Source organism: Vicia villosa, unplaced genomic scaffold (genome assembly GCF_029867415.1).
Source record: "Vicia villosa cultivar HV-30 ecotype Madison, WI unplaced genomic scaffold, Vvil1.0 ctg.000308F_1_1, whole genome shotgun sequence".
In the NCBI taxonomy this organism is placed as follows: Eukaryota; Viridiplantae; Streptophyta; class Magnoliopsida; order Fabales; family Fabaceae; genus Vicia; species Vicia villosa.
The window spans coordinates 252858-278854 of NW_026705135.1; the positions used below are offsets into that span (position 1 = coordinate 252858).

General features: G+C 34.7%; 3 protein-coding genes across 5 annotated transcripts; 1 reads left to right on the top strand and 2 right to left on the bottom strand.

Annotated features, from left to right (window-relative positions):
- Positions 1-5713: 5713 nt before the first annotated feature.
- Positions 5714-11881, top strand: LOC131626596 (protein STRUBBELIG-RECEPTOR FAMILY 7). The gene is made up of 16 exons (XM_058897419.1): positions 5714-5955; positions 6268-6397; positions 6495-6566; positions 6652-6717; positions 6798-6869; positions 6947-7018; positions 7304-7375; positions 7462-7527; positions 7612-7674; positions 7769-8085; positions 8415-8698; positions 9084-9355; positions 9882-10014; positions 10934-11070; positions 11161-11317; positions 11410-11881. The coding sequence occupies exons 1-16, from the start codon at positions 5880-5882 to the stop codon at positions 11572-11574; spliced, it is 2154 nt and encodes a 717-aa protein (XP_058753402.1). The 5' UTR covers positions 5714-5879; the 3' UTR covers positions 11575-11881.
- LOC131626597 (O-fucosyltransferase 36-like) lies at positions 9345-14412 on the bottom strand. 2 transcript variants are annotated; one of them, XM_058897421.1, is made up of 4 exons: positions 13158-14412; positions 12819-13071; positions 12557-12733; positions 9345-9885 (listed from the first exon to the last, which is right to left on the bottom strand). In XM_058897421.1, the coding sequence occupies exons 1-3, from the start codon at positions 14240-14242 to the stop codon at positions 12557-12559; spliced, it is 1515 nt and encodes a 504-aa protein (XP_058753404.1). In that variant the 5' UTR covers positions 14243-14412; the 3' UTR covers positions 9345-9885. The 2 variants fall into 2 exon arrangements, with proteins under 2 accessions (XP_058753404.1, XP_058753403.1); XM_058897420.1 differs by lacking the exon at positions 9345-9885 and having other exon boundaries at positions 12391-12733; positions 13158-14411.
- A 3820-nt stretch (positions 14413-18232) lies between these two features.
- Positions 18233-21116, bottom strand: LOC131626598 (uncharacterized). 2 transcript variants are annotated; one of them, XM_058897423.1, is made up of 7 exons: positions 20957-21116; positions 20584-20744; positions 20455-20507; positions 20330-20367; positions 19915-20233; positions 19419-19729; positions 18233-19137 (listed from the first exon to the last, which is right to left on the bottom strand). In XM_058897423.1, the coding sequence occupies exons 1-7, from the start codon at positions 20980-20982 to the stop codon at positions 18504-18506; spliced, it is 1542 nt and encodes a 513-aa protein (XP_058753406.1). In that variant the 5' UTR covers positions 20983-21116; the 3' UTR covers positions 18233-18503. The 2 variants fall into 2 exon arrangements, with proteins under 2 accessions (XP_058753406.1, XP_058753405.1); XM_058897422.1 differs by having other exon boundaries at positions 20584-20874.
- Positions 21117-25997: the final 4881 nt, after the last annotated feature.

Consider the following 25997-nt stretch of genomic DNA (forward strand, 5'->3'; position numbering starts at 1 on the left):
CAGTTGATAAACTAGTGTTCTTAATCAATGACATTTTAAGAAAACATAAATGAAAACTATTTTATTTATATTTGTTGGATTATTGATTGTGAAAAAATTTCATAGACTTTTACAGTAGAGATGGTAAAGAAAGAGATGATAAACAAATTCCAAAAATGAAGAAGACGAGTACAAGTTTATCTCTCTTTTAATTTTCTTTTTTTTTTAATGGTTGTTAGTTATTATTGAATCATAAGATTAATTTAATAGTTTAAAATTGCACTTGAGAAACCATTCGAGTTGATTCGATCCCCCGCAACTGCGATCGGAAGGGGGATGAAATTACTCGTCATAAATACATATTTGTTTAAAATGTTTGGTTTTTTTACTTTAATTTTTTAAGAAAATAATATAATTGAATAGTTATAATGTATTGTTAGATATAAAAAATTTATATTAATTTTTTTACCTTGATTTGTTATATATTAAAATTAAAAGTGTATAACAATGTTTCGATAAACTAGCAACTCTATAATATTTTACTTATTCATTTGTCTAAATGAAAGTGTATAACAATGTTTCAGTAAGCTAGTAGTTTTAATTGTAATTTTGATGTCTTTATTTTTCTTTTTTAGTTTTGATCCCTTATTTTAAAATCTAGAATTTTGGTTTCTTTTTATATTTTTTTGGGTTAATAGTAGTTTACTCCTGTAATATGAGTGTGTTTTGGTTTATTCCCACCGTTACCAAAGGCAGGTTTTGGCAACGGTTTTTTTAAAAAAACCGTTGCCAAAAGGTAAGGAGGGGAAAAAGCAAAATTCGTTAACATTACAGGGGTGAATTACTGTTAACCCTATTTTTTTACTATAGTTATTTTGTTAATTTGGGTCGAAATTTTAGTGATATAGCAAAGTTTGTGATTACTTGTGAGTTCCACATTGACCACTTTTATTTCCTAATAATTAATAATTATTTTATTTTATTAATTTTTATACTATTTATTATTTAATATTTAACTTAATAAAGTTAATAATTATTTCATTATAGATAAAAGGAAACTCAAAATTAAATTTTTTGAGATCTTTGTTCTTCATCTCCAGAAGAAAGAAAAAAATAATCCTTAACCCAAATTCGAGTTATTAGTTCTTCATCGTGATCGCCATCTACAAGCCTAAAGTCTTCGTTCATGCATGTGTGTTTGTATTTGTCATCTTCAAGCTTCATGTGTTCTTTGTTCCCCGTGTTGAACCTATGACCACAATAGAACAAAACATAAACATCGAGACAATCAAGTAAATATGAGATCACAAAACTAAGCAAAACCGAGACAAGAACAAATATACCTCAAGACATAAGATAAGTTTGACATTTTTAAAGATTTGTTTGTGTTTACGGTCCCTTTTTTTTTAAGATTTATTTATGTTTATATTTTATTGTGGTACTAGTTTTAATGTTTTTTCTTCTTCCTATTTTGTCTGTTATAACTTATTATTTTATTACTTTCTAATGACCACGTTTGTGTTTTTGGTCCCAGCTTTATTGTGCTATGTTTTTTTGTATGTGGGCCAATTGAAAAACAAGTTGTTAGATTTAGAATACACCATAAAGGTTAATCAATGTATCATCTTATAAAGCGGTACGTTGATGGGAGTATTTTTGAAATGAATTGACATTGGGATGCGGAGTTAATGTCCTATATGCAAATTAAAGGAATGATTGAAAGTGAGAGTATCGTAATATAAGGTGTTTATGCTATTAGAACCCTGAGTTTTTTTCCTCATGGACTTATACCTTTGAATAATGACTCAAAAGTGTTAAGGTTCATGGAAGATGTTAGAAGATCTAAAGTTATTAACGTTATGTTGAACACAATGTTGGCATACCAGATATCACCAATGATAATGTTGAAGATGTCAATGTTAAAGAAGTAAATGTTGAAGATGTAAATGTTGAAGAAGAAAATGTTGAAGATGTAAATGTTGAAAATACAAATGTTGAAAAAGCTAATGAATAGGTTAATGGAGATGATGTTGAAATGAATGTTAATATTGAGGTAGATATCAATGTGGATGTTAATGTTGAGGAAAATGTTAATGTTGAGGCTAATGAAGAAAGTGAAATAAACCGTGAGTACAATATGAGCAATGAGGAAGACGAGGAAGGTGAGGATGGTGATGGTTATGAGTGAGACTTAGATCCTGATGTTGGTGTAGATTGGACAACATTTCTCCCCAGTGAGGCAACAAAGCAACCTTTCAGGTTGGATGTTATTTCTGATAATGAAAGTTGTGATTCATATGAGCTTCATACTCCACAAGATAGTGATGCTATAAATAGGTTTTCACAAATATAATGTAATGTAATGCTATAATGTGGTTGTGGTTTAGGTACATAAAAGAATTTTGGCCTATTGACAAATTGGTTATTAAAATTGGTCATGTTATGTCGAATTCACCACCGCCTGTGCATTGTTACTGTTATGTCAAATTCACTGACAGAAAACTCAAAAACATAAAACACAATACAATTGAATCAACTTTTATGCAAAATTAATTTCATTAATTCATTGACAGAAAACACAATACAAACACAAATTTTGCCCAATTTATTGCTTACTTAAATATACAAATGATAAATTATAATACTTTACTTCAACACATGTGTTGTAACTAATGCAAACACCAATAATAAACCCGAAAAAATCCATAAATTTATTCATCATCTTTAACAATTCTTTATTTTTTTGTCGCTTCATACATCCACAAGCTCACCATTCATGTCTTTCAATGATCTAATCACCTATTTTTGTTCAATTGCTCATTTCTTCATCAAATCATTCAAAATGGTTACATCCTTTTTTCCTCACAATCTTAAAACGACCACAATCATAAAATTTATAGGATTCTCGTAAGTCCATGATGTCATCAATAGTGACTCAATGTCACACCAACATTGATTTCCCATTCTTTTTAAACTGGACTGATTTTTTTTGGACTGGTTTGATGAAGTAAATGATACATTTGAATCAATCATTCATTTGGTACCAATTATGAACACCTAGATAATTTCCCTCCATGATCCCCACCATAGGATTGATTACCTCTAGGAACTGGAGCACACAAAAAATTGCTATCATCACCATAGGTAATGTTTCACTAAAATCCCCGGACAAGGAACTTTAGCTTCTCGCACTCGAACAATCACCATAGGAAACGAGGCCACATCATAAATAGAACCGAAGTTCTAACATAATGGATGCATGTACTCTCATCATGTAACAATAACAACAACACACATAAGTTCGACTTCGGTTAGTTTAATGTGTCATCAATAACATGATCATCATCAACATAACATGTATATATTTGGACATGCAACATCATTAAGACATCATCACAATATCATCATACAACACGTTCAATAACATCTTCATCAATTCATCATACAACAACATCATTTACCATATGCAAACATCAACCAGTATTAATACAACCAATAGCAATATTAGCTTCAGCCACTCAACATATGTATATTCATAAACCTGTAGTCATGTTATTTTATTATAACATTAACAACATTTACATTGTTATCTAGTTATAATTAACATTTTCAACTTCATAAATATCATCAATAAGTACGCACGATTCTCATAAACTATTTATGTTATCACGACACATTCAGCCCCTGCAACTAATTCCATTTGATAACAAATTGCATTAGCTTTTCAATGCTTCAAACAGGGCAACCTTTGAACTTACGAATCAAAAGTTATGGCCAAAACAATTTCGGTCGAAAAACGCAAACAGCAGCTACCGTAGTGAGCAACTGAGCATAGACACGATGACTTGAATGCATAGTTTTGTGTTTTTCATCGTTGGAGGCCTTTTGGACCTCCGATTTCGATTCTGTAAAAAGTCACAGTCTCAGAATTCAAAATACTACATTTATGTAACAATTATAATATCACACAACACCTATTTAGAGGTACTAACATCATACATACATCATGCAATAATCAATTTCATGTTTATGACTCAGACCCTCATAACTCAACAATGAAAGGAAACTTATCAACAACTAAAAGCAGGATTGCCACGTATATCGGCAACGAACTTCATCAAATAATCATCATATAACAACCACATCATCATTTATTATTTCATCACTTTCACCAATATTCATAACAATCAATATCAAAGAGAACTAAAACCCTATATCTACCATTCCCTCATACTATCAATTATAATTGAGGACCATTATCCACCATTACCTTATAATTCTCCTAGAATGACTTTTTTTCAAACTCTATGGACGAATACCTCTTGTTCTTCTATGCCCTAACCTCCTTCACATTTTTTTTGTTTCATGTATGCTGCAAACTGACCTCACTTTTCTCATTATTCCCAATTTATTTTGTAACATTGGATCGTTTATATGCTTTTCCCAATATACCCTCACTTATCCTCATCCAATTACCATCACGCACCTAAAATCTCTACACATTCTATTTATTTATTTTTCTCATTATTTTATTAATAAACCACGTAAACTAATATTTTAATAATTCTAAATAATTTCTAAGAATCTCTAATTACTCTCTACACCTCATCACATGATCACACACTCCTACTCCCAAACTTATCTAATTAAATCACCAAGAATATAATTAAATAAAATACCACAAACTCCAATTAAATCAATTAAATTAATTTGTAGAAAATGGAGTGTTACAATGGACACCTTGTAGGTCTTCAAAGAGCAGCATGAATATAATCAAGGGATCCATGTGTTATTTGTTTGTCTTTATTGATTTTTTTTGTAGGGAATACTTTTCTGGTATATTTGTCTATGAAATTAAGTTTAAGTATTAATTTTCTCTTTTTTCAAGTCATTGTGATGTAATGAGAATATTTACCTAAAATAATTTTATTTGACTTGATTCACATTCTTCATTAGGGGTGGCAAAACTGCCTCGGCCCGCGGGAAAAGCTCGTTTTACCCGCATTTTTTTGCGGGGTGGGGCAAGGTTTTAGGCCCACTCCCTTTAATGTGTCCGCCCCGCCCCACACTATTTTTTGCGGGCTTTTGTGGGCATTAGTTTTTTCATATAACTTTACTATTTTTAGGCCTAAAAGGTTCAATGCCCGCGAACTTTCCTTGCCCCGCCCTCACTTTTTTGCGGGGCGGAGCAAAGTTTTAGGCCCGAACAATCAAATATGCCCGCCCCGTCCCGCCCCATTTTTTCGCGGACTTTTGCGGGACGGGGCTAAACGGGGCTGACATGCCCGTTTGCCACCCCTATTCTTCATATGTGATCATGATGATATGGTATTACTTGTAATATGATTGATATTTTTTTACACATAATTATCACTTTGTTGGGATTTTTAACCTTCGAAAATAAAATCTCTCAAAGTTAAATAAAATATTAATTTTTAAATATATTTAATGTCTTATAGTTAAGAGACCCTAACAAAACATTAAAACTAGTTAAATGATTTTAAAATTATGCAAAATAAAAAATAAAAAGAAAATAAAGAACAAAAAAAGTGAAAAGGTGTGACTGATTGTGAAAGGAAAAATGAATCCTACAACAATATATAGAGTGGGCACACACACCCCCTCAAAATAAATACCACTACTAGTATTATTTAATTTAATTTATAAATAAAAAAATGTAGGGATTAATTTAATGGAGTATAGATATAGATATTAGAATAATAATAACGTTGGAATGTGAGGCTTTGGATTCTTGTGTCTATTCATTCGCGCTGCTCGCTCTGTTCTTCTCAGCTCAGCATAAACCCCACTCTCACCCAACCCCATCAATTACTACAATATTATTAGGATTTTTGACTACACAAGAAGAATATCCTTTTGCTTCCTTTCTGGGTTCTGGGATGGACCCGTGGTTGTTGTTCATCGCTACTTTCATTCTTCTTTTCAATGCTGCCACCGCCACAGATCCAACTGATGGTTTGTTGCTTCCTGCTCTTCATCTCTCACTATTACTTTGCATGCCTTCTCAATCTCAATAACTCATCTTTCGACTGTCGGTTCACCCTTCTTCTACTTTTAGGATTACTATTACCTAATTTATTCACTTACTATTACTGCTACTACTTAATTAGTAATCACTTAAATTAATCAATTAATGCTTACTCACTCCATAACCTATTCTTGCTATTACTGCTACTACTTAATTAGTAATCAATTAATGCTTACTCACTCCATAACCTATTCTTGCTATATCAGTCAATAATACCCATTTTCTTATGTTTCATGCAGTTGCTTCTGTAAAAGCTATTTTTCAAAGTTTAAATTCACCTCCCCAACTAGGTTGGCCTGCTAATGGTGATGATCCATGTGGACAGTCCTGGAAAGGCATTACTTGCTCAGGCACTCGTGTTACTCAAATGTATAATACTTTCACAATCTTCCTCTTCGCTTTATTGCCATTATTATTACTTTTCCTCCCGCTTTCTCATTAATATTCTTTTTATGTTAATCATCAGAAACTTATCCAATCTTGGTCTAACCGGTACACTGGCTTACGGATTAGACGCCTTGACCTCTCTCACCAATCTGTAAGATTAATTGCCCCATTCAACACATGTACATCCATTTCTATCTTCATTGTTCCTTACACTTGTTTCTTCTCACCTTTTGCAGAGACATGAGTAACAACAATCTTGTTGGAACCATACCATACCAACTTCCTCCAAATCTCCAACGTTTGTATGTCTTCTATATATCTCTGCTTCTCAATCTTCTATTTGTTATTATTCTTATTAACAATCTTCTTTCTTTGGTTGCAGAAATTTTGCTCATAATAACTTGACTGGGACTGTCCCTTACTCTATTTCTAACCTCACCTCTCTTACTGACCTGTATGTAATTCTCTTCTAACATCCGCAGGATAATGCAAACGTATTCATTTCCTCATTATTGTTTTTTGAGAATGTAGGAATCTCAATCACAATCAGCTCCAGCAACCACTCAATCTCAACTTCCAAAATCTTTCTACCCTCTCCAAATTGTGAGATTTCCTCCAACCATTCAACTGCATTAAAATGTAGTCTAGATGGGTGTCAATTTATTCTTTACCGTGTAACTATAATATATTAATTGTTATCACTTTTCAGCTTTAATATGATTTAATGAATTTTTTTATTTGCTTTGCATTCTACACACACAATGTAAAATTTCACAATGTATTGTTTTTCATTTCATGTTTCAACGCTTTTCGTTTGCAACCTGAACTATTTTTGGGCTTTGATAATGATTCAGGAATGAATGAATTAAAATATTTTTCTTGTTGCAGAGACCTCTCTTTCAATTCTTTGACAGGCGACCTCCCTCAAACTATGAGCTCACTTTCAGGCATTACCACCATGTAGATATCCAAATTATTGATGTTTTGCGCTAATTCTTTGCATGTTATTCATTTCATTCTAAGTTGGCATGTATACATTTGTGCAGGTATCTGCAAAACAACCAATTTACAGGCACTATTGACATTCTTGCTAATCTGACTCTGAATAGTTTGTGCGTCTCTATTGTATCGTATAATATCCTTTACTATATTTCTGTAAGAAACCATTTGTGTTTACTTTCTCCAATTATTCACAGGAATGTAGAAAACAATAATTTCACAGGTTGGATACCGGAGCAGTTGAAAAACATAGACCTTCAGTAAGCATTGCCATTATCAGCAATTTGGTAACTAGGAATCTAATTTTCGCCATAAATTTCTCCAAGCATAAAAATGGGACAAATTTAATGACAGGACGGGTGGTAATGCGTGGAGCTCAGGACCTGCACCACCCCCTCCTCCTGGGACGCCTCCAATACCTAAAAGCAAAGAGCACCACAAATCAGGTGGTGGAACTACCACTGGCCAAGATGCCGGCAGTGGCACAAAAGATGAGGGCAAAAAATCTGGAATAGGAGGTGGTGTTATAGCTGGAATTGTGATCTCCATCATTGTTGTTGGGGCACTAGTAGCATTCTTTCTGGTGAAGAGAAAATCGAAAAAGTCATCTTCTGATTTAGAAAAGTTAGGCAATCAGTCTACCGCTCCCCCTCCTTCAAATGAAGCACATGGTATGCATCTTGCATACAATTCTCATATATTTATTATTTTTCATGATGAGTTCATCATTATTCTATGTTGCTCATTTTTATTATATTAAGAACACTTCACCTTTTTTTACTCTAAGATTTGCATTTCATTAGTTATATTTTTGAGAAAACACCTTTCTATTGGATGTTCTTATACAAGATTCTGCTTTTTGATAAATGAAGTCTACATTTCTTGTTAGCAATCTTGCTTTTCCTAATTAATGCCCCTTCAATTCAACATTCAAGTTCAACAATTAAGTTGTGTTTCAACTTTGTTGTCCAAATTAACATATTTTTATGTCATAATGCAGAAGTTACATCTGTGCAGACTTCTTCCGTACTTGACTTGAAGAAGTTTGACACTTCTGCCTCAATGAATCTCAAACCCCCACCTATTGATCGCCATAAATCATTTGATAACAACGAATTCTCAATTAACTCCCCTATTGTCAAGAAGACTGTGACACCTCCTACTGATGTGCAATCATATTCTATAGCCGATCTTCAGATTACTACTGGCAGCTTCAGTATGGATCATCTTATTGGTGAGGGGTCTTTCGGGCGTGTGTACCGTGCTCAATTTGATGATGGAAAGGTATTTCTTAGCCGTTATTCATGCAAATCAACTCTATGTTTGATTCAATAGCAAATATTCGCATATCAGAATTGTATCAAGATATTATGTAAATTTTCCGGGAAGGGATCAAGTCTTAACAATATCATCATCACACATACATGTGGATCCATGCATATTTTTATACATATAAGGTTCTTTGTTTTAATATCTTTCCAGTCTCTTGATCCCGGGGGAAAAAAGCAAAGAATCGTGGAAATCCATGTGGACATATTGACATTACTGACATAGCTAATATGATCTCATTATATATTCAATGAACTCTTCTACTGTTGACAAGACTCGAATCATTGCACGTGCTTAAAGAATATTAATGGTTTTAACTTTGTTTTTTAAAATTTTGTAGGTTCTTGCAGTGAAGAAAATAGATTCATCTGTCATTCCCAATGATTTTACAGAAGATTTTATAGAAATAGTGTCAAACATCTCCCATTTACACCATCCCAATGTAACAGAGCTTGTAGGTTATTGCTCAGAGCATGGGCAACACCTCTTAGTTTACGAGTTTCATAAAAATGGATCACTGCATGATTTCCTTCACGTGTCTGATGAATTCAGTAAACCATTGATATGGAATTCCCGTGTCAAGATAGCTCTGGGGACTGCACGTGCTTTAGAGTAAGTTAGTTGTGAACTAATGGGATATGAAGATCCTATCTAGTGGAGAATTTTGTCATCATTGCATAATTAATATTTTAATCTTGTAAATCCAGGTTTTCCATCAGTTTATTAACTCATAGTCATTCCTATATCTCTTCCCCATTTATATATTTCTCTTAGCATTTCACATAGCTTACACAAGGACTTTTATGGCTTGATTGGTTTTATATCTATCTCCTGTGTAACTTGCTCTGTTTTCCTATTTAAAAAATGTTGTCTGGATTGTTACTATATCTAGTGCTCAAATTTGGAAATGTAAAAGCAGGAAGAATAGTTTGGACTGTAAAATATGAAATTTATCTTCTATCACCTTTAAAATCAGTATCAGCAATAGAAAATTGCTGCTTCACTTAAGTAATCAATGCATTTGACATACAATTGATTTAAGTATGTGGCAACATATGGTAGGACATAAAGCATTGATCAATGTTTTGCTTGAGAACTGAGACTCCGGACTTAACTTATCCATCAATTTTTGTCCTAGGTACCTGCATGAAGTTTGTTCTCCATCAGTTGTGCATAAGAATATTAAGTCAGCCAATATATTACTTGATGCAGAGCTTAATCCTCATCTTTCAGACTGTGGATTGGCAAGCTACATTCCAAATGCAGAGCAGGTGATTTTATAGTTTACGGAACTGTATGTTGTGAATTAACAGCATTATAATTGTTTGTTTGTTGAGCATTCAGTAGGTTAAACTCAATTGTTGTAAATCCCTTTGAACTCTTGTACATCATGTATGCTGCCTAAAATGCTGAGTTATGTCCAAATTTCAAAAAACCATCTAGGGATTGAAGTATGGTTTACCGTTCATTTAGTCGAATGTAATTTAAGTGGATAAACTAGTAATAGTAACAAAAAATCAAGATATGTAAAATTAATAGCAATAGACTAAATAATAGCCATCTATAAGTAAAATTATACATTTATATTTTTGTGTTGCAATGTTTAAGATAAAATAAAAAATGCAAATAGAAAAAAAAACCAATATTTTGGCACTAGTTTTTTTTTATTAATTTGGGACTGGTTCAACTGCCATCTACTTTGCTTTTAAATCTTTTGGTTTCTGGATTCTAGTGACTTGGCTGGTTCAACCTAACTGTCCAACTTTTTTTTGTCATTGATTGTAACATTTATTTAAGTATACAAAGGTTTTAGTTGAGTGGAAAAATGCCCTAGTTGATTTTTCAAGTTATGAAACTCTTGGACCAACTTGGGGATATAAATTTTTTAAGAGCTTGATAACCATATGAATGCGGGAGTTTTTCTTATTATGAATGATAAGAAAAGTGTGCTAGTTGGGTTTTTCATTGGGAAAAGTCATTTTACGAGCTAATTTTAAAATCTAACAAAGTAAACAGTGTCGTACCCTAGGGTTCTAACTAACTTACCAAAGAAAAAAAAGCCGCATGCCTGAAATTCAGTTGGATGTATATTATAATTGTTTTGCACTTTAGTTGGAATGATGATAATGCTCTTTATCCCTTGTTATTATGTTAAGTGAATTGTTGAATTAATAACTTTGGTACGATCAGATACTGAACCATAATGTTGGATCGGGATATGATGCCCCTGAAGTTGCATTGTCTGGTCAGTATACCTTTAAAAGTGATATCTACAGCTTTGGGGTTGTCATGTTGGAGCTTCTAAGTGGCCGCAAACCATTTGATAGGTAAGAATTAAAATATTGATCCTGCAGAGTTTGAAGTTACAGATAATATAATATTATGGGGGTGATGATTGTTAAATCATTTTGTAACAGCTCAAGAGCAAGACCTGACCAGTCTCTGGTTCGATGGGCAACGCCCCAGCTTCACGACATTGATGCATTGGCTAAAATGGTTGATCCTGCCCTGAAAGGGCTATATCCTGTTAAATCTCTATCACGTTTTGCTGATGTTATTGCTCTTTGTGTTCAGGTATTTTTTTGTCTCCATCAAGATGAGTGTGTGTGGGTCGAAAAAATTTGCTTGTGTTAATATAATTCTAATTTATATATTTTTTGTGACAGCCGGAGCCTGAATTCCGACCACCAATGTCAGAGGTGGTTCAAGCACTTGTACGATTAGTGCAGCGAGCTAACATGAGCAGGCGGACAACATTTGGAAGTGATCATGGAGGATCCCTACGAGGAAGTGATGAACCAGCTATAAGAGACGTCCAAATCGGAACATAATCCTTCTCTTGTATTACTACAATGTCCCCAAAGCTAATATTGTACACATTTTTTTTCTCTTTCTGTTTTTCTAACCCCTCAATCCATACAATTTTCTAAGTTAGATTGATTGCACCATTTATTAAGCAATCTAGACAAAGGGTGTTGCATGATATTTGAGTAACTACTTTTATTTTTGTAATATAAAGTCAAGGTTGCATTCACCAAAAAGAGTCAAGGTTGCAAAGTTCAAACTCAATTTAGGGATGTAACTGTATTCTATTCATGATAACTAATGATCTTTAAGAAAGAGCTTGCTCAGTTTAAAGCTTTGGTTTGATTCTTTATCTTGTATCTTTTTTATTAAGTTGGATCTTTATGTATAAAAAAGGGTATTTACTTCTCTAACAAAAAAGATAATAACTATACACATTTTATAAGAATTCATCTGATCAAAATAAAAATGGACTTAATTAGTACAAGTAAACAATTTAAATTTGTGATTAATTTACTTCAAGAATGCAAAAATATACTTGAACTAAATTTGGTGATTTCACTTGCATCAATAGAAATGGGTAACATAGTTTAAGCAAGTGATTAATAGTATTCAGTAGATGATTCATTGGTATATCTTCTCTCAAAACTCATTTATCATTATCAAGATTTTAGTAATCATGAATTTGAACATGATTTTTCAAGTGTTCAAATCTACACTTAGTTGAACACTGGACACCTAAAAATAGATGAAAATAAAATAGTGTTTTAGAGATTTATAAAATTTGTTGGGGGGAGAAATTCTCCTAAAAGTTTAAGTGGCAGAAGTTTCAATGGAACAAATTTAGGCTAAACCTGTAACATGTTGATCATACAAACTATAATTAGGGTATGTTACAAAATATACATAACAGGCAACGGTTAAAGATCCAAATAGCCAATTCTATTATCACACAATATTGACAAGTTTCAGTCAAAGCTATGAAGCAGAAAGAACCCTCTAACTTACTTATTCATTTTCTGTAACAACATTTGGCTCCTCATCTTTGCAAAGATACTCATCGCACAATGATGCTGATCCCCAATCCTTTCTTAGCTGTTGGATGTCTCGAGTGAAAGTTGACCTGGAAGCTCCGATGAGCACGCTAGACATGGCACATATAGTCTTGTCCAACATAGCTTCCACCTTAAGCATACACAATATTCACATTCAATATAATACACAAAATGCAGTGGCCAAAGCATCCAATATTACAGTCTACTCGTCTCACCTGAGGATCTCCTTCAATATGATGTCTGTATAACAAAGCATCCCATTTTTCTGCTGAATTACGAGGAGGACGCTTAACAAGTGGAACAGACCTACCGTTGACCACAATTAGCGATTGAAGCAGACGAATATCGGATTCTGCAGCATCTGAGGAAAGATAAATGACAGGTGCATTGGCTCTTTCTACCACCCGCGATATGCAATCTGCTGCTTGAGGAATCGGATAAAAACAACTCGTTCGGTTGGCATCATTACTGCCAACAACCACGAATATGGATCATTCATTCATCAGAGGTAAATAATTGAGCATTTCATTATTGAAATTGAAGGAAAAACGCACCAGAATTTCAAAAAGCGGTTTCTTGGAAAATGCAACGCAACAAAGTTTCTTCCCAGGAAAGTTTGAATAAAGCGCTGAGCAGTGAGAAAGATAAGGCGTGTGGGTTGAATGAGACTGTTGCAGCGGTGAGCGATAGGATCACTCATCGACTCTATGTCAGCATAGTAAACATCCCCAATAGCGACAACAGGTTCGTCGCTTGTAAACTTGGACACAACATCTTCAACGGTTCTATTTGTAGGTTTCTTTGTATCTTCTTCCGCCCAAACTACCTCTGGTTTACTCATAGACAATCCTAACAGTTTCATTTTCTTCCTGAAATGTTGTTGGTCTAGAAAACAGGGTTGAGGGAGTGCAAAATAACAAAGGAGCTTAACTGATGTATCAGTAAGGTGATGGTGATGATGATGGTTGGAAAATTGTTGTTCAAAGGGGATCACTACCTTCCTTCCAATGCATTGATTGATATGATCAATATCCAACACTCTGTCGTACTCATAATCAACCAGTTTCGAATTGGGAATAATCAAAACCCGGTTCAAAAGAGCTGCAATAAGCATGTGTTTCTGTAAGCAAATGAGATGCTCCGATACGCATAAGGCAAGTAAATACTTATTAGCTTTGGGTTTCCATTTAATGGTTCTTCTATGCGACACATTCCGTCCCACTGTTGTGCATCTATCGTCAAAATCTTCGATTCCATGGGGGTTTAGTAGAACCTGTTGAATTTGCGAGTTGAATGAAATCTGGTGGATCAATGTTGATTTAAGATTGTCGAATTGCGGGGAAGTGGAGTTAAAAGCGCGGAGAAGTAGTGAATTCTGTTTGCGGAGGAGGTAGAGGGCTCGCAATTGGGAATGGTTGGATTGATGGGGAGAGGAGAAGGTGAGGGAGAAGACGGAGTGGGGATCGGGGGCGAAATAGAAGAAGATGATGATGGAGAGAGGGAGAATAGCGAAGAGGTACCTCTTTTGAAAGTTGAAGAACTTGAGTTTGGTGGTGAAAAAAGGAGGGAGGTTCCTCTGGTTGTGTTGGTGGATAAGTTGGTGTTCTTCTTCTTCTTCTTCTTCGGAAACTCTCTGCATTGCTTCTTCTTCGTTGAATGTAGTGAATTTTGTTGTCAAAAGGTATTCTGAGTCTTCGATGAGTTGACGAAAACGACTACTCACCGGCCCATTTCAACAGCTGCCTGTTAAATAGGCCCGACTACTTACACCACCATCGTATACTCTCATCATTGACATCCTAAACAGCCCATACATATTATATGGAGATTGAAATTCAAATACACATATTATACAATAAATCACTTTATCAGAGAGATACGCCAAAAAATTATTTGAATTTTAATCTCCCAACAAATCTACAAAATTGTGTATGTATGTATGTATTGTATGGGCTGATTAAGAATGGGATGAATTCAAATTTCAAAATATAAACAAACCTAATGAAACCCAATGACAATATTTACACCCCTTAAAAAAAGAAATTTTCATAACAATAAACCATATATTATAAGTCATTTATAAATCATTTTGACAATAAACCATATGCATTAGTTATATTGAGATCATTTTACTGGATCATAAGAAGGAAGCCCCAAGAGTACGTGAAACAACCTCATTGCCTCAACAATGGTCGGACGCCCAACGCGTGGTGATAAGCTGTTCAACGTGTCGTAATAGACCACCCAAATTTGGGGTGATAGGTCGACCTATTGGGCTTGGGCTTCCTCAATTAACTCCCACTACATATATTCTCAATAAAATAAATGTGGGTGATGATGTGTCCAAACGAGGAATGATTGGAAAGAGAATCGATGGAGAAACTATCCCCTTCATAATTCAAGGGAGAACGTGTCCCCTCTACTCCATATATATTATAAGGAGTCCAATAAGCCTTCTATATATACCCCATTCTCAAAATAGGAAAGGGGATCAGATCTCTCACGAGAAAACCAGACACAGAGGTTCTTACTACCCTAAGTGAGCTAGCCCTAAACACATTCAAATACCCTAAATCCACAAACCCTTCACCACAAAGGAGTTGACTCTCGTTGTACTTTTTAGCCAATAGAATTGATGTCCACTGTGAGATCCACTAAAACTGACTCGAGTGGCAAAACTCGGCCCGCGGGGAAAGCCCGTTTTACCAGCATTTTTTCACGGGGCGGGGCAAGGTTTTAGGCTCGCTCCCTTTAATGTGTCCGCCCGCCCCGTTTTTTTTGCGGGCATTAGTTTTTTCATACAATTTTACTATTTTTACGCCTAAAAGGTTCAATGTCTGCGGACTTTCCCCGCCCCGGCCTCACTTTTTTGCGGGGCAAGGTAAGGTTTTAGACCTGCATTCTCAAATATGTCCGCCCCGCACCGCCCCGTTTTTTCGCGGGCTTTTACGGGGCGGGCCTAAACAGGGCGGGCATGTCCGTTTGCCACCCCTAAAATGACCTTAGCCACACCTACTTTCATTCACAACCACCTCAATCGCCTTCTTTTGCATAGTGGCAAAATGAGGCGCTATGACACATATCAACACTAATATGGTCGTCAACACCATAGTATGAGGGTTTGCTAGTGAAGCTAAATTTTGTTAAATTTCATTGTTTTGGGGGTGTGAATGGTGCAATAGAGATAAAGTTTGGTGCTTTTGGGGGGGTTTTTCATACCCATTTGTTTATCACCTTTTTAATGTTTTTGTGTTTCATTTTGGATGTTGTTGATCAGTGTCTTGGTAAATTTTGGATCTTGTTCTTAGTTTCATTTCATATTTCTTCAAGTTTGTACTTTTGCTAAGCTTGTCCAATGTTCATGTCTTCCTCGTAGTTCATATGAAAAATGTCATTGTTTAACAAAAACATTTTTTGTTGTTTTAGATAAATAAGGAAGAAAAAAAACTTAATAGTTTTTGTACATTTGATTCTACCAATGCTGGAAGTTGATTTCCTTTACTTATTGATCATTTTTTTTGTGGATTATTTTATGTTTGTGATTTTTGTTGTTCTTGTTCAGTATCTATGGGTTTCAACTAAAATGGTAGTTGTTTAACGTTTGTTGTTTCTTCTTTTTGTTCTTATTTTGTCTTTTTTCTACTGATATCTTGATTTTGAATTGTTGAAACATACAAGTATATTTGTGACAATAAGATATTAGAGTTGTGTTCAATTGAGTAGGTAACACATCAACATCCATGTTTTGAATAGATTAAAGTGAAATCATGAATGTTAAGAGTCTTACATCATATAATATATGACATGAACATGTGTTTATAAGAGTGCAATCCTCAGCCTACAAGTCAGTTTTGTAGAAATGAGTTAGGTCAAACCACACTTCTTAACATAGTATAAAGAGTTTCGTTTAAGATCTAATAGACCACCTGTTATTAGGTTTCCACTATCGAATCACATCACCCACATATTAAGTATTTTTTAACATGTCTAAATTCTTCACACATAAATATGATTCATCACACACTTATAAAGTTTTATCCTAATTTCTTACTAAATTACACTAACATATTTTACAAGTATCCTTTCAAATCAGTAGAGAACTAGATCACCATAAACTAGAAGGGATTTTCATAGTGATTTTATGTAAGATACGAGCGCTTAATTAGGATTGCAAGGATGCTGCAAACACTTTGGCTTTAATATCAATACGAGTAAAATAATTTTGTAATTGATTTTTCTTTTATTCTCTTGTAATCACCTTGAAGATGAGGGTGATAGTTTAAGGGGGGAGTTTTGTTAGATATGATTAGGATTGCAAGGGTCTTGTTAGTTAATAAGAGACAATTTTATTATTAATAGGCCGTTTTTATTGAAGATAACTATTATTGTAACTGCAGTAGAAAATAATTAATTAGGATAATGATTGTTGCCTATAAATAGAGGAAGCGATTGAGAGAAAATATATTTGAGAATTTAATTGAAAAGGGTCATTTTGACATTGGCGAGGTACAATACAAACCCTCGAAGTTCTGCAATTATCATTCTGTAACCAAAGAGATTGTTCCTATTTACTTGTCTATATCAGTTGGTTTTTAAACGAGACAGCACCATCAAATATGTCCCACTCATGCTCTGTTTTTTCAGATTTTTGAGAGGCAAGTTTAACTGAGGAATTGCGACCCCTAGTTAGTTCTAGAGTGGTGGAGATGTTGGTAGGATAGAGACACGTAATTACGGTACATTGGTGCCACGTTGAAAGTTGGAAGAGTCCAGAGGGCACTGCTGCGATGAGGTGAGGACCCATATAAACATGTCATGTCACTACTATATGATGACCATCCAGGGAGAGTAGTATTGCCTAGGTGAAGTTACACATTCAGGTAATCAGCAACAGCAAGCATATTATATGGAGAAGACAAGACATATATTCTTGATTGGTAGGAGGAAGTGGAGGTGGATAAGTAGTAATTATAGAAAGACCGGTCTTGGAATTGGTGTTCCACATTCCATGTCTGTCACAACAAAGACCTCCGACCGAGCTGCTGTTCATGGTGTTAAGGCACCTCTTCCTGATATTCTCGACGTACGTTTATTCATATCCTAACCATTTTCTTGATTAATATATGATATGATCATGACAAACAATTATGTGATTGATTTGTGCAGAAGGAGCAAGTAGAAAAAGATATTGAGAAAGCCATACAAGACAAAGAAGCCAAGAGAAAACATATTGAAAAGACTATAAACTCATACCTCACCAAATATGATTCACCTTAATATTATGTCATTGTCCCTAAGGCAGACCAAATTGTGTGTTATTAATTTTAATGCAACTGTTTTTCATTTCCATTTCATTATTTTGTGTTACCCCCTGCCCCAGGGGAAGTATCTGAAGCATTCCTATATGTAAAACCTTCAATTGCCCAAAATATTATACTCCTAATGATCCAGCTCAAATAAATTATGTTGTCTTTGTGTGTACAGCCAGCAGATACTTAATTGACATGAAACACAATAATTCTCTAAATTCTGGGAAAGGTTGATAACTTAAAAAGATCAGCATGTAAAAAGAAAAACTTGTAAACACTCCACCAAACCGTGCCTTTGGGCCTTCAAAACTGCCAACATATAAATGTAACATAATTATATGATTAACTAATTCATAGTTTAATGTAACAAGATCAAATGAAGTAAATGATGATCCTATAAACTAACAAAAGTGCATTCTCTCTTTAGCTAATGCTATTTTAGTCGCCATCTGTCTATCTGCCTAGCCTTGGTTGCCTGATACAAATCATTTCAACTAATGATTTGGTTGATCACAATGTTAAACAAGGACAATTGTGGTGGTGATCTATATGACATGCAACAAACAGTTTTGTATTATGCTGCAAAACATTTTACTGTTGCTCTTCATTCAGTTCAACGAGCCTTCCGCGAACCCACTTTTTTGTTGCTACAGGTGATCTTAATTGTGTTTCATCTTCAGCTGGAGAATCAGATTTTGATGGTGTATCATCTTCAGTTGGAGAATCAGATTTTGATAGTGTTTCATCTTCAGCTGGAGAATCATCTGATTCGTTTTCGCTGCTCTCATACTGTTCTGTTTCCTTTTCCAGATTTGATGAGCTATATTGGTTTATCTGGCTATTCAAACTGAAAGGGAAGGAAGCACAACCATTGGTTAGTTGAAGTTCTGGATCACCATTAACTGGCCTCTCCAGAGAAAGATAACCAAAATCTCCAGACAACTTGTAGACGCTTGATGATAGAGTTGTGTGTCCATTTATATGAACCATTTGTGAATGGTTGCCAACTTCAAATGTTGATTCGTTTTTCTTATTGACCTCCTCACTCAAACTAACTGAAGGGACATTACAGTCTTCTGTCTTTTGTGTGTCAATGGATTCAAGTGATTGAATAGCTTCAGCTATAAGCTTTCTTGTTTCTAATAGAGAAGCCTGAGCAATGGGACTCTTTTCCGCAGCAACCTCAAGTGCCTTGGCAGCTTTCTCAGCTTCAGCAATCAACAGTCTGCGCATATAACATTATTTCATCAATATATATGCAGGAGGAACCTGTATTTTTACAACCTAATCTCGAAAGCAAAACAGAAGTAACCATAGTTCAGTGCATCCGATCATAGAAACAAAAGAGGCTGTTAGTATTTTCTTTTTCTCAAAAGAAAAGAAAATATGTTTCAAAAGAAGCACTCAAATATACAACAAGTTTTCAATTTTCAGTGTATGCACATAAAATTTATAAAAGAAATTAATTAAAATAGAATGAAATGATATTTTGCTGATCTATGTTACCTTGCTTGTTGAATGGCCTGAGTTTGTCTGGTATCCACGGAAGCTCTCTGCGCTCTAATGTTCTTTATCATCTCAAGCTTGGAATTCACCAAAGGATCCTTATAGGCAGGGGGTTTTCTTTTTCTCAACTTGATTGGCTTAACAGTTTTGGAGGAATTCTTTACAAAAATGCTATCAGAATCTTTTTTTGTAACGGGTTTCCTCTTCTTGGGGGGTTGTGCACTATAACTTGGCCTTGCTCTAGGTTTCCTTTCAGTAGAATTAGAATCATGATACTTGACAATTGCAGAAATAACTCTTTCACGGTAATCCTGATATATAACAGAAAAATATGAAAAGAGAAAAGTACCAAAAAGAAATTCGCAACTCTGTTTTAATTCCTCAGACGAGTACTTTGACAAAACTTTTTCTGAGTACAAGTGAAACTTATCTAAACCATTTGGTGTAATGTGTAACTTGAATCATTCAAGATGGTAAGGAACATATAGACACTTACGGGAGTGGCCCATTTTGCAGCAATGGCTTGTGCAATTTTTTTTCTCTGTTCAAGGGACTTGGGTGCTCTGCTGCCTGAAGTTGACCTTGGCATTAGTTTCCTTTGTTCAACACTCTCCAACCACTCCTGCTTAAGGTGACAATCCAAGGTTTCATAGGAATTCCATTGCAGCTGTTCCTGACCAATAAAGCCTTGTCTGGATGCTTGTGCAATTAAATTCTGCCAGTGAAAGCAGCAAGTCTCCTGTAGCATCTTGATTTCACGCTTCTTTTCCCATAGTTTTTTGATTCCGACACCAATCTTGAGTTTAGTTTCTGGCCTGTGGGAATGAATAAAGAAGGAAGGAGATTGTAAAAGGAGGAATAATAAAAGAGGAAGTAAGAATAGATATGATGGAAAGGGTTATAGTTACTACGATTGTGCATGTCCAAGATTAGTTAACTTCATTTTGACCTGCATTGCGAAATGATATTAAGGAACATGTGATTACATATTGATATGCATAAAAATGAAGACAAAAATATGCTTACATGACATCACCTTAGGACTCTGCATTGCGATGCGTGTTCTTTCCTTGATCTTCTGCAAAGTTTCTGTTGTTGAAATATGAAAGAGAGTTAAGATTTGAATAGAGTAAGTAATAAGGAGAGAATAGTTAGTTAGAGTTACCGGGAGTATGCTTTCTTCCTTTGTTCCATGGAGATTTTCCTTTATTAGCTTTAGAAATCCTGGATCTTCTCAACTTCTCTCTCTCATCAAGTGGTTGTTCAGGTACATCAAGCATAGTTTCCATGTCGGCGGTGGCAACGGCTTTAATGAGAAATGGTAACCTAGAAGAAGAAGAACGTAAAGGGTGTTTTGGGAATGAATGGGAATTCCAGGCTTCATTATTGAATGAGGCGGCAAAGGAAAGCTTAGAGTATGGGAATGGAACCCTGAGTAAATGTGGATTTGTTATCTCTGCAAACATATTAGCGAGCACATTCAATTAAAGATAAGGGTTTTGTTTTGTGAATTGAATCGAGATAGATATGTACCATACCAATCAAAGGCATGGAGGAGGCTCATTCAAATTAGAAAAATGAAGAAAGAAACATCATATGTGTGTTTGCGCCGATGTGGTTCAAGGAATGAATTTGGTAATGGTGGGATAGGAAGGAAACCAAACAACAGAAAACAAGATAACGTTGTGTGACAACTATGAATGGAATATAATCTGTAAACTAAGCATCTTTCTTCTTTTCTATTATTCACCTCACTCATGGGCCTCCTTTCTTTCACCACCTCCACTTTTGCTAATACATCTCTCTATATTCTCAAATTAAACAACTCTATTAACTTTTTTTTTTAATTATTTGTATATCTTATTTAAATAACAAATTTATAATTTATTTTTCATTATTAATTTTATATTGAATATCAACAATATCATCCTTTTTAAAATTAAAAATCAACAAAATACAATATACATTGTTTCTAACCCAATAATTTAATATATGGAATAAATATTGTATTTGTATATATATGTTGTAATAATTCATTAATGATCTATGTACATCTTTTTTAACATATACCTAATAGGCACATGTATACGTGTCAATCCATTTTAATAAAATAATTTAACAACAAAATTTAAAAAAAATGGTGAAAACATGGTGTTGCTTTTCAACTAATTGTTGTGTCAAACATGGTGAAAATATATTCAAAAATAGACTTTCTAGAATTCATACAACCTGTATAATCAGAGTCGACATATCATTTGATTACTGCTTTACTATCTTCACCCAATGTTCCACCATAAATTGCGTTGTGTGCTTTCTCAACCATATCTTTTGTATTATAATTTAATTAATAATTGCTTATTGCTACACTTGAATTAATACTTACACTTGAATTAACTAAGTATTAAAAGGTATTGTAAAATATGTAGTATTGTATTAGTAATGTTTTCGGTTCGCACAACCATAAACTTACCCATTAATACTCATATATTTCTAATATAACTCATAGAAGCAAATAAAATATCATCTTCTTCATATAAAAGGTATCGTCTTTTACTCAAATGAAGAACGAAACAATATTAATCTAAATCTTAGCTTGTAATTATATATTCCCAAAACTTGATATGCATCACCTATTATTAACAGAATTTTAACATTTTTCTCTAAAACATCTAAATACGCATACAAATATTTATCCAACTCTTAACACTAGTCTAATTTAAATTGTCATTCTAAAAACCCTTACCTTAATGCTTTCATTGACAACACTTCAACTCATATCCTTACAGCAATCACGGGAACGAGATAAGTAGAATGTTGACGATGAAGAACGAGGATAAAAATATTTTATTGTCAAATATATGTTTGTTTTTGTTAGATAAAAGATTTGTGTGTGGACTTTATGGAAGTTGATTTGTGTGTGGACTCTATGGAGGTTTTTGAGATAGAAGTTGAGAAAAGTGAAAGATAGTATAATACTAAAAATTAGGAAAGGAGAGTATTAAGTCGCTGGAAAGAATTGTTAAACTTCAAAGTGGAAAGAGAGAGAATTTGACCTAATCTAATTTCATATTATTATTATTATTATTATTATTATTATTATTATTATTATTATTATTATTATTATTATTATTATTATTATTATTATTAGCGTTCAAACGGGCACTCCCGTGCCCGTTTGTCCGCTTTTTTTAATGCGGACAATTGGGAAAAATGAATGTGTGTGTATTTTTTTATGAGGTTATTATTGTACGTCGCCTTAAGAATAATATTTTTTAGATGCAATTAGCAGAATTAAAACCAAGATGATAAATATATGTTTTAAAAGTGTTTTAGTGAATTTTATATACATAATAATTTTATTATTCTCTTATATCAAACTAATAGAATTCTATTGAGAGAACACCTCTTTTATGATGTTTTTCACATGTCCCCTTAAAATGAATATTATTTAAATACAATTATTTAAAAACAAAGTAAGATACAAAAATATTCACTTTTAATATGTTTTCATAATTTACTACCGAAGCCCGAGTAATCAACACTAAAAAAAGTGTTCTTGAGACCAATTTAATAATTCTACAAAATTAAATGTTAAATAAAGTCTCTCTCCCCTCTCCCCCTCCCTCTTTTTCCCCTCTCTCCCTCCTACTCTCTCTCTCCCTCCCCCAATTCTCTCACTCCCTCACCCCCTCTCTCCCTCCCCTCTCCCTCCCATCTCTCCCTCTCTTTCCCTTCCTCCCTCTCCCCCGCCTATCCCTCTCTCGCTCCCTCCCCTTGTCGCTCTCCCTCCCTCTCTCTCTCTCTCTCCCTCTCTCTCTCACTGTCCCTCCCCTCTCCTCTCCCTTCCCTCTCTCTCCCTCCCTCTCTCTAATATTAAAAAAGTAAAATTGGTGAGTTTAAATTTCTCCTCCCAGTCCCTCCCCTCTCCTCTCCCTTCCCTCTCCCTCCCTCCCTCCCCTCACTCTCTCTCCCCCCTCTATCTAATATGAAAAAAGTAAAATCGGTGAGTTCAAATTTCTCCTCCCAGTCCCTCCCCTCTCCTCTCCCTTCCCTCTCTCTCCCTCCCCTCACTCTCTCTCTCCCTCCCTCTAATATTAAAAAAGTGTTAGATATAGGTATGATAATCCTGGATATCTTCAAGAATCGTGTTCGTTCACTTTCCGAACAAAGTATTTCGACCATATTCTTGTCTGGGTTCACGAAATCTTTGCGGGGATAATTCTTGAAGAACAATCTGTTTCAGACAATGGAGAACAGATCAGAATGTAGAGGAAGTATGTTTTTCGTGTTCGAAACCGAGGCCAAATGACTCCTTATATAGGAGATCAACAATAGAAACCGAAATGACACACCTGTTCGGTAAAAACAGTTATGTTGGTTGGGAAACGACGCACCTGTTCGGTAAAACGGTTATGTCGGTTGGGAAAGGGTGCAACTATTCAAACGAAAATTTCGTTCGGGGCGCTGCCCCTTGGACCCCGGCAGGGCGCTGCCCCTTGGACCCCGCCAAGGGCTCCGTCCGTTGGACCCTGACGGGGCGCTGCCCCGCACCCCGCCAGGGGCTCCGCCCCTTGGAACTCCGTTTCTATTATTCGTATTCAATTGCACGTTTGGCTCTACGAGCGTGCACTCCGCACTACCCTAACTCGTTTTAAGCTTAACGCATAATTGCATCGGCCTACAGTAAATCACATTATTACCAAAATACATTGATGATACTAAAATCACCAACAAAAAGTAGGTGAGTTCAAATTTCTCCTCCCTCTCTCTCCCTCCCCTCTCCTCTCTCTCTCTCTCTCTCTCTCTCTCTCTCTCTCTCTCTCTCTCTCTCTCTCTCTCTCTCTCTCTCCCTCCCCTACTCTCTCTCCCCCCCTCTCTCTAATATTAAAAAAGTAAAATCGATTAGTTGTAATTGTATTTCGACCATATTCTTGTCTGGGTTCACGAAATCTTTGCGGGGATAATTCTTGAAGAACAATCTGTTTCAGACAATGGAGAACATATCAGAATGTAGAGGAAGTATGTTTTTCGTGTTCGAAACCGAGGCCAAATGACTCCTTATATAGGAGATCAACAATAGAAACCGAAATGACACACCTGTTCGGTAAAAACAGTTATGTTGGTTGGGAAACGACGCACCTGTTCGGTAAAACGGTTATGTCGGTTGGGAAAGGGTGCAACTATTCAAACGAAAATTTCGTTCGGGGCGCTGCCCCTTGGACCCCGCCAAGGGCTCCGTCCGTTAGACCCTGACGGGGCGCTGCCCCGCACCCCGCCAGGGGCTCCGCCCCTTGGAACTCCGTTTCTATTATTCGTATTCAATTGCACGTTTGGCTCTACGAGCGTGCACTCCGCACTACCCTAAATCGTTTTAAGCTTAACGCATAATTGCATCGGCCTACAGTAAATCACATTATTACCAAAATACATTGATGATACTAAAATCACCAACAAAAAGTAGGTGAGTTCAAATTTCTCCTCCCTCTCTCTCCCTCCCCTCTCCTCTCTCTCTCTCCCTCCCCTACTCTCTCCCCCCTCTCTCTAATATTAAAAAAGTAAAATCGATTAGTTCTAATTGTTGTATTTCATATGTAGTTATATACAGATGTAAGACTTATAGTTTAGTCTTACTCTAAAAATAATTGTGACATTTTTATACTGTTAACCAATTACCACCATGTATCATGTCAAATCACTTTGATAAATTTAAGTTAGTTGTATGACATGGTTGATAGATGGTTATGATAAACTAAACAACAATATTTTTATATGATTAAGAGTAATAATTTTATATGATAAATCGAAACAAATGTCATATGAAAATATGGTTTAAATAACAACTCAAAGTTATTGAAATAGTTAAATGCAAGTGATTGAAATAATAAAATAGAAGTGTTGTCAATTAATTATTATATTACCATTAATAAAAAAAGAACGTGTTCTTATTTTGCTTACCTTGTTTGAAAATTAAAAGTGAAAAATGAAAACTAAAACATTTTGTGGTAGTTACCGTTTTTTAAATTGTCAATTTTAAAGTGTTGTTAGAAACAGTTTTAATTTTATAAAACAGTGTCAAACAGATCCTAAGTCATTAATGAGATACTTTGCTATTTCAAAATTAATTTCTCATAAGATGCAACAAATTACAACAGTTGAATAGAAATAAGATTGACATGTCACTACAATCACTAAAAAAATGATAATAGAAAACATAATAGAATAATTGAAAGAAAGCATTTGGGACATTTTGATTCTATTATTCCCATGCTTTTAAATTTTTCATAAAAAGATGTTAGTGATCAATTTTAATAGTAACTAGCGTTCAGACGGGCACTCCCGTGCCCGTCTGTCCGCTTTTTTTAATGTGCACAGCAGAGAAAAATAAACATGTATCATTTAATGAGATTTTATCGTACGATATATTTTAAAAATACCATTAGTTAGAGGTAATTAGTGGAATTAAAATATATATATTTTAAAATTATTTTAGTGAGTTTACCTATATATATATATATAATTATTTTATTATTTTCTAATATTAAACTAATAGAGTTCTATCGAGAGGGAGCACATTTTTTA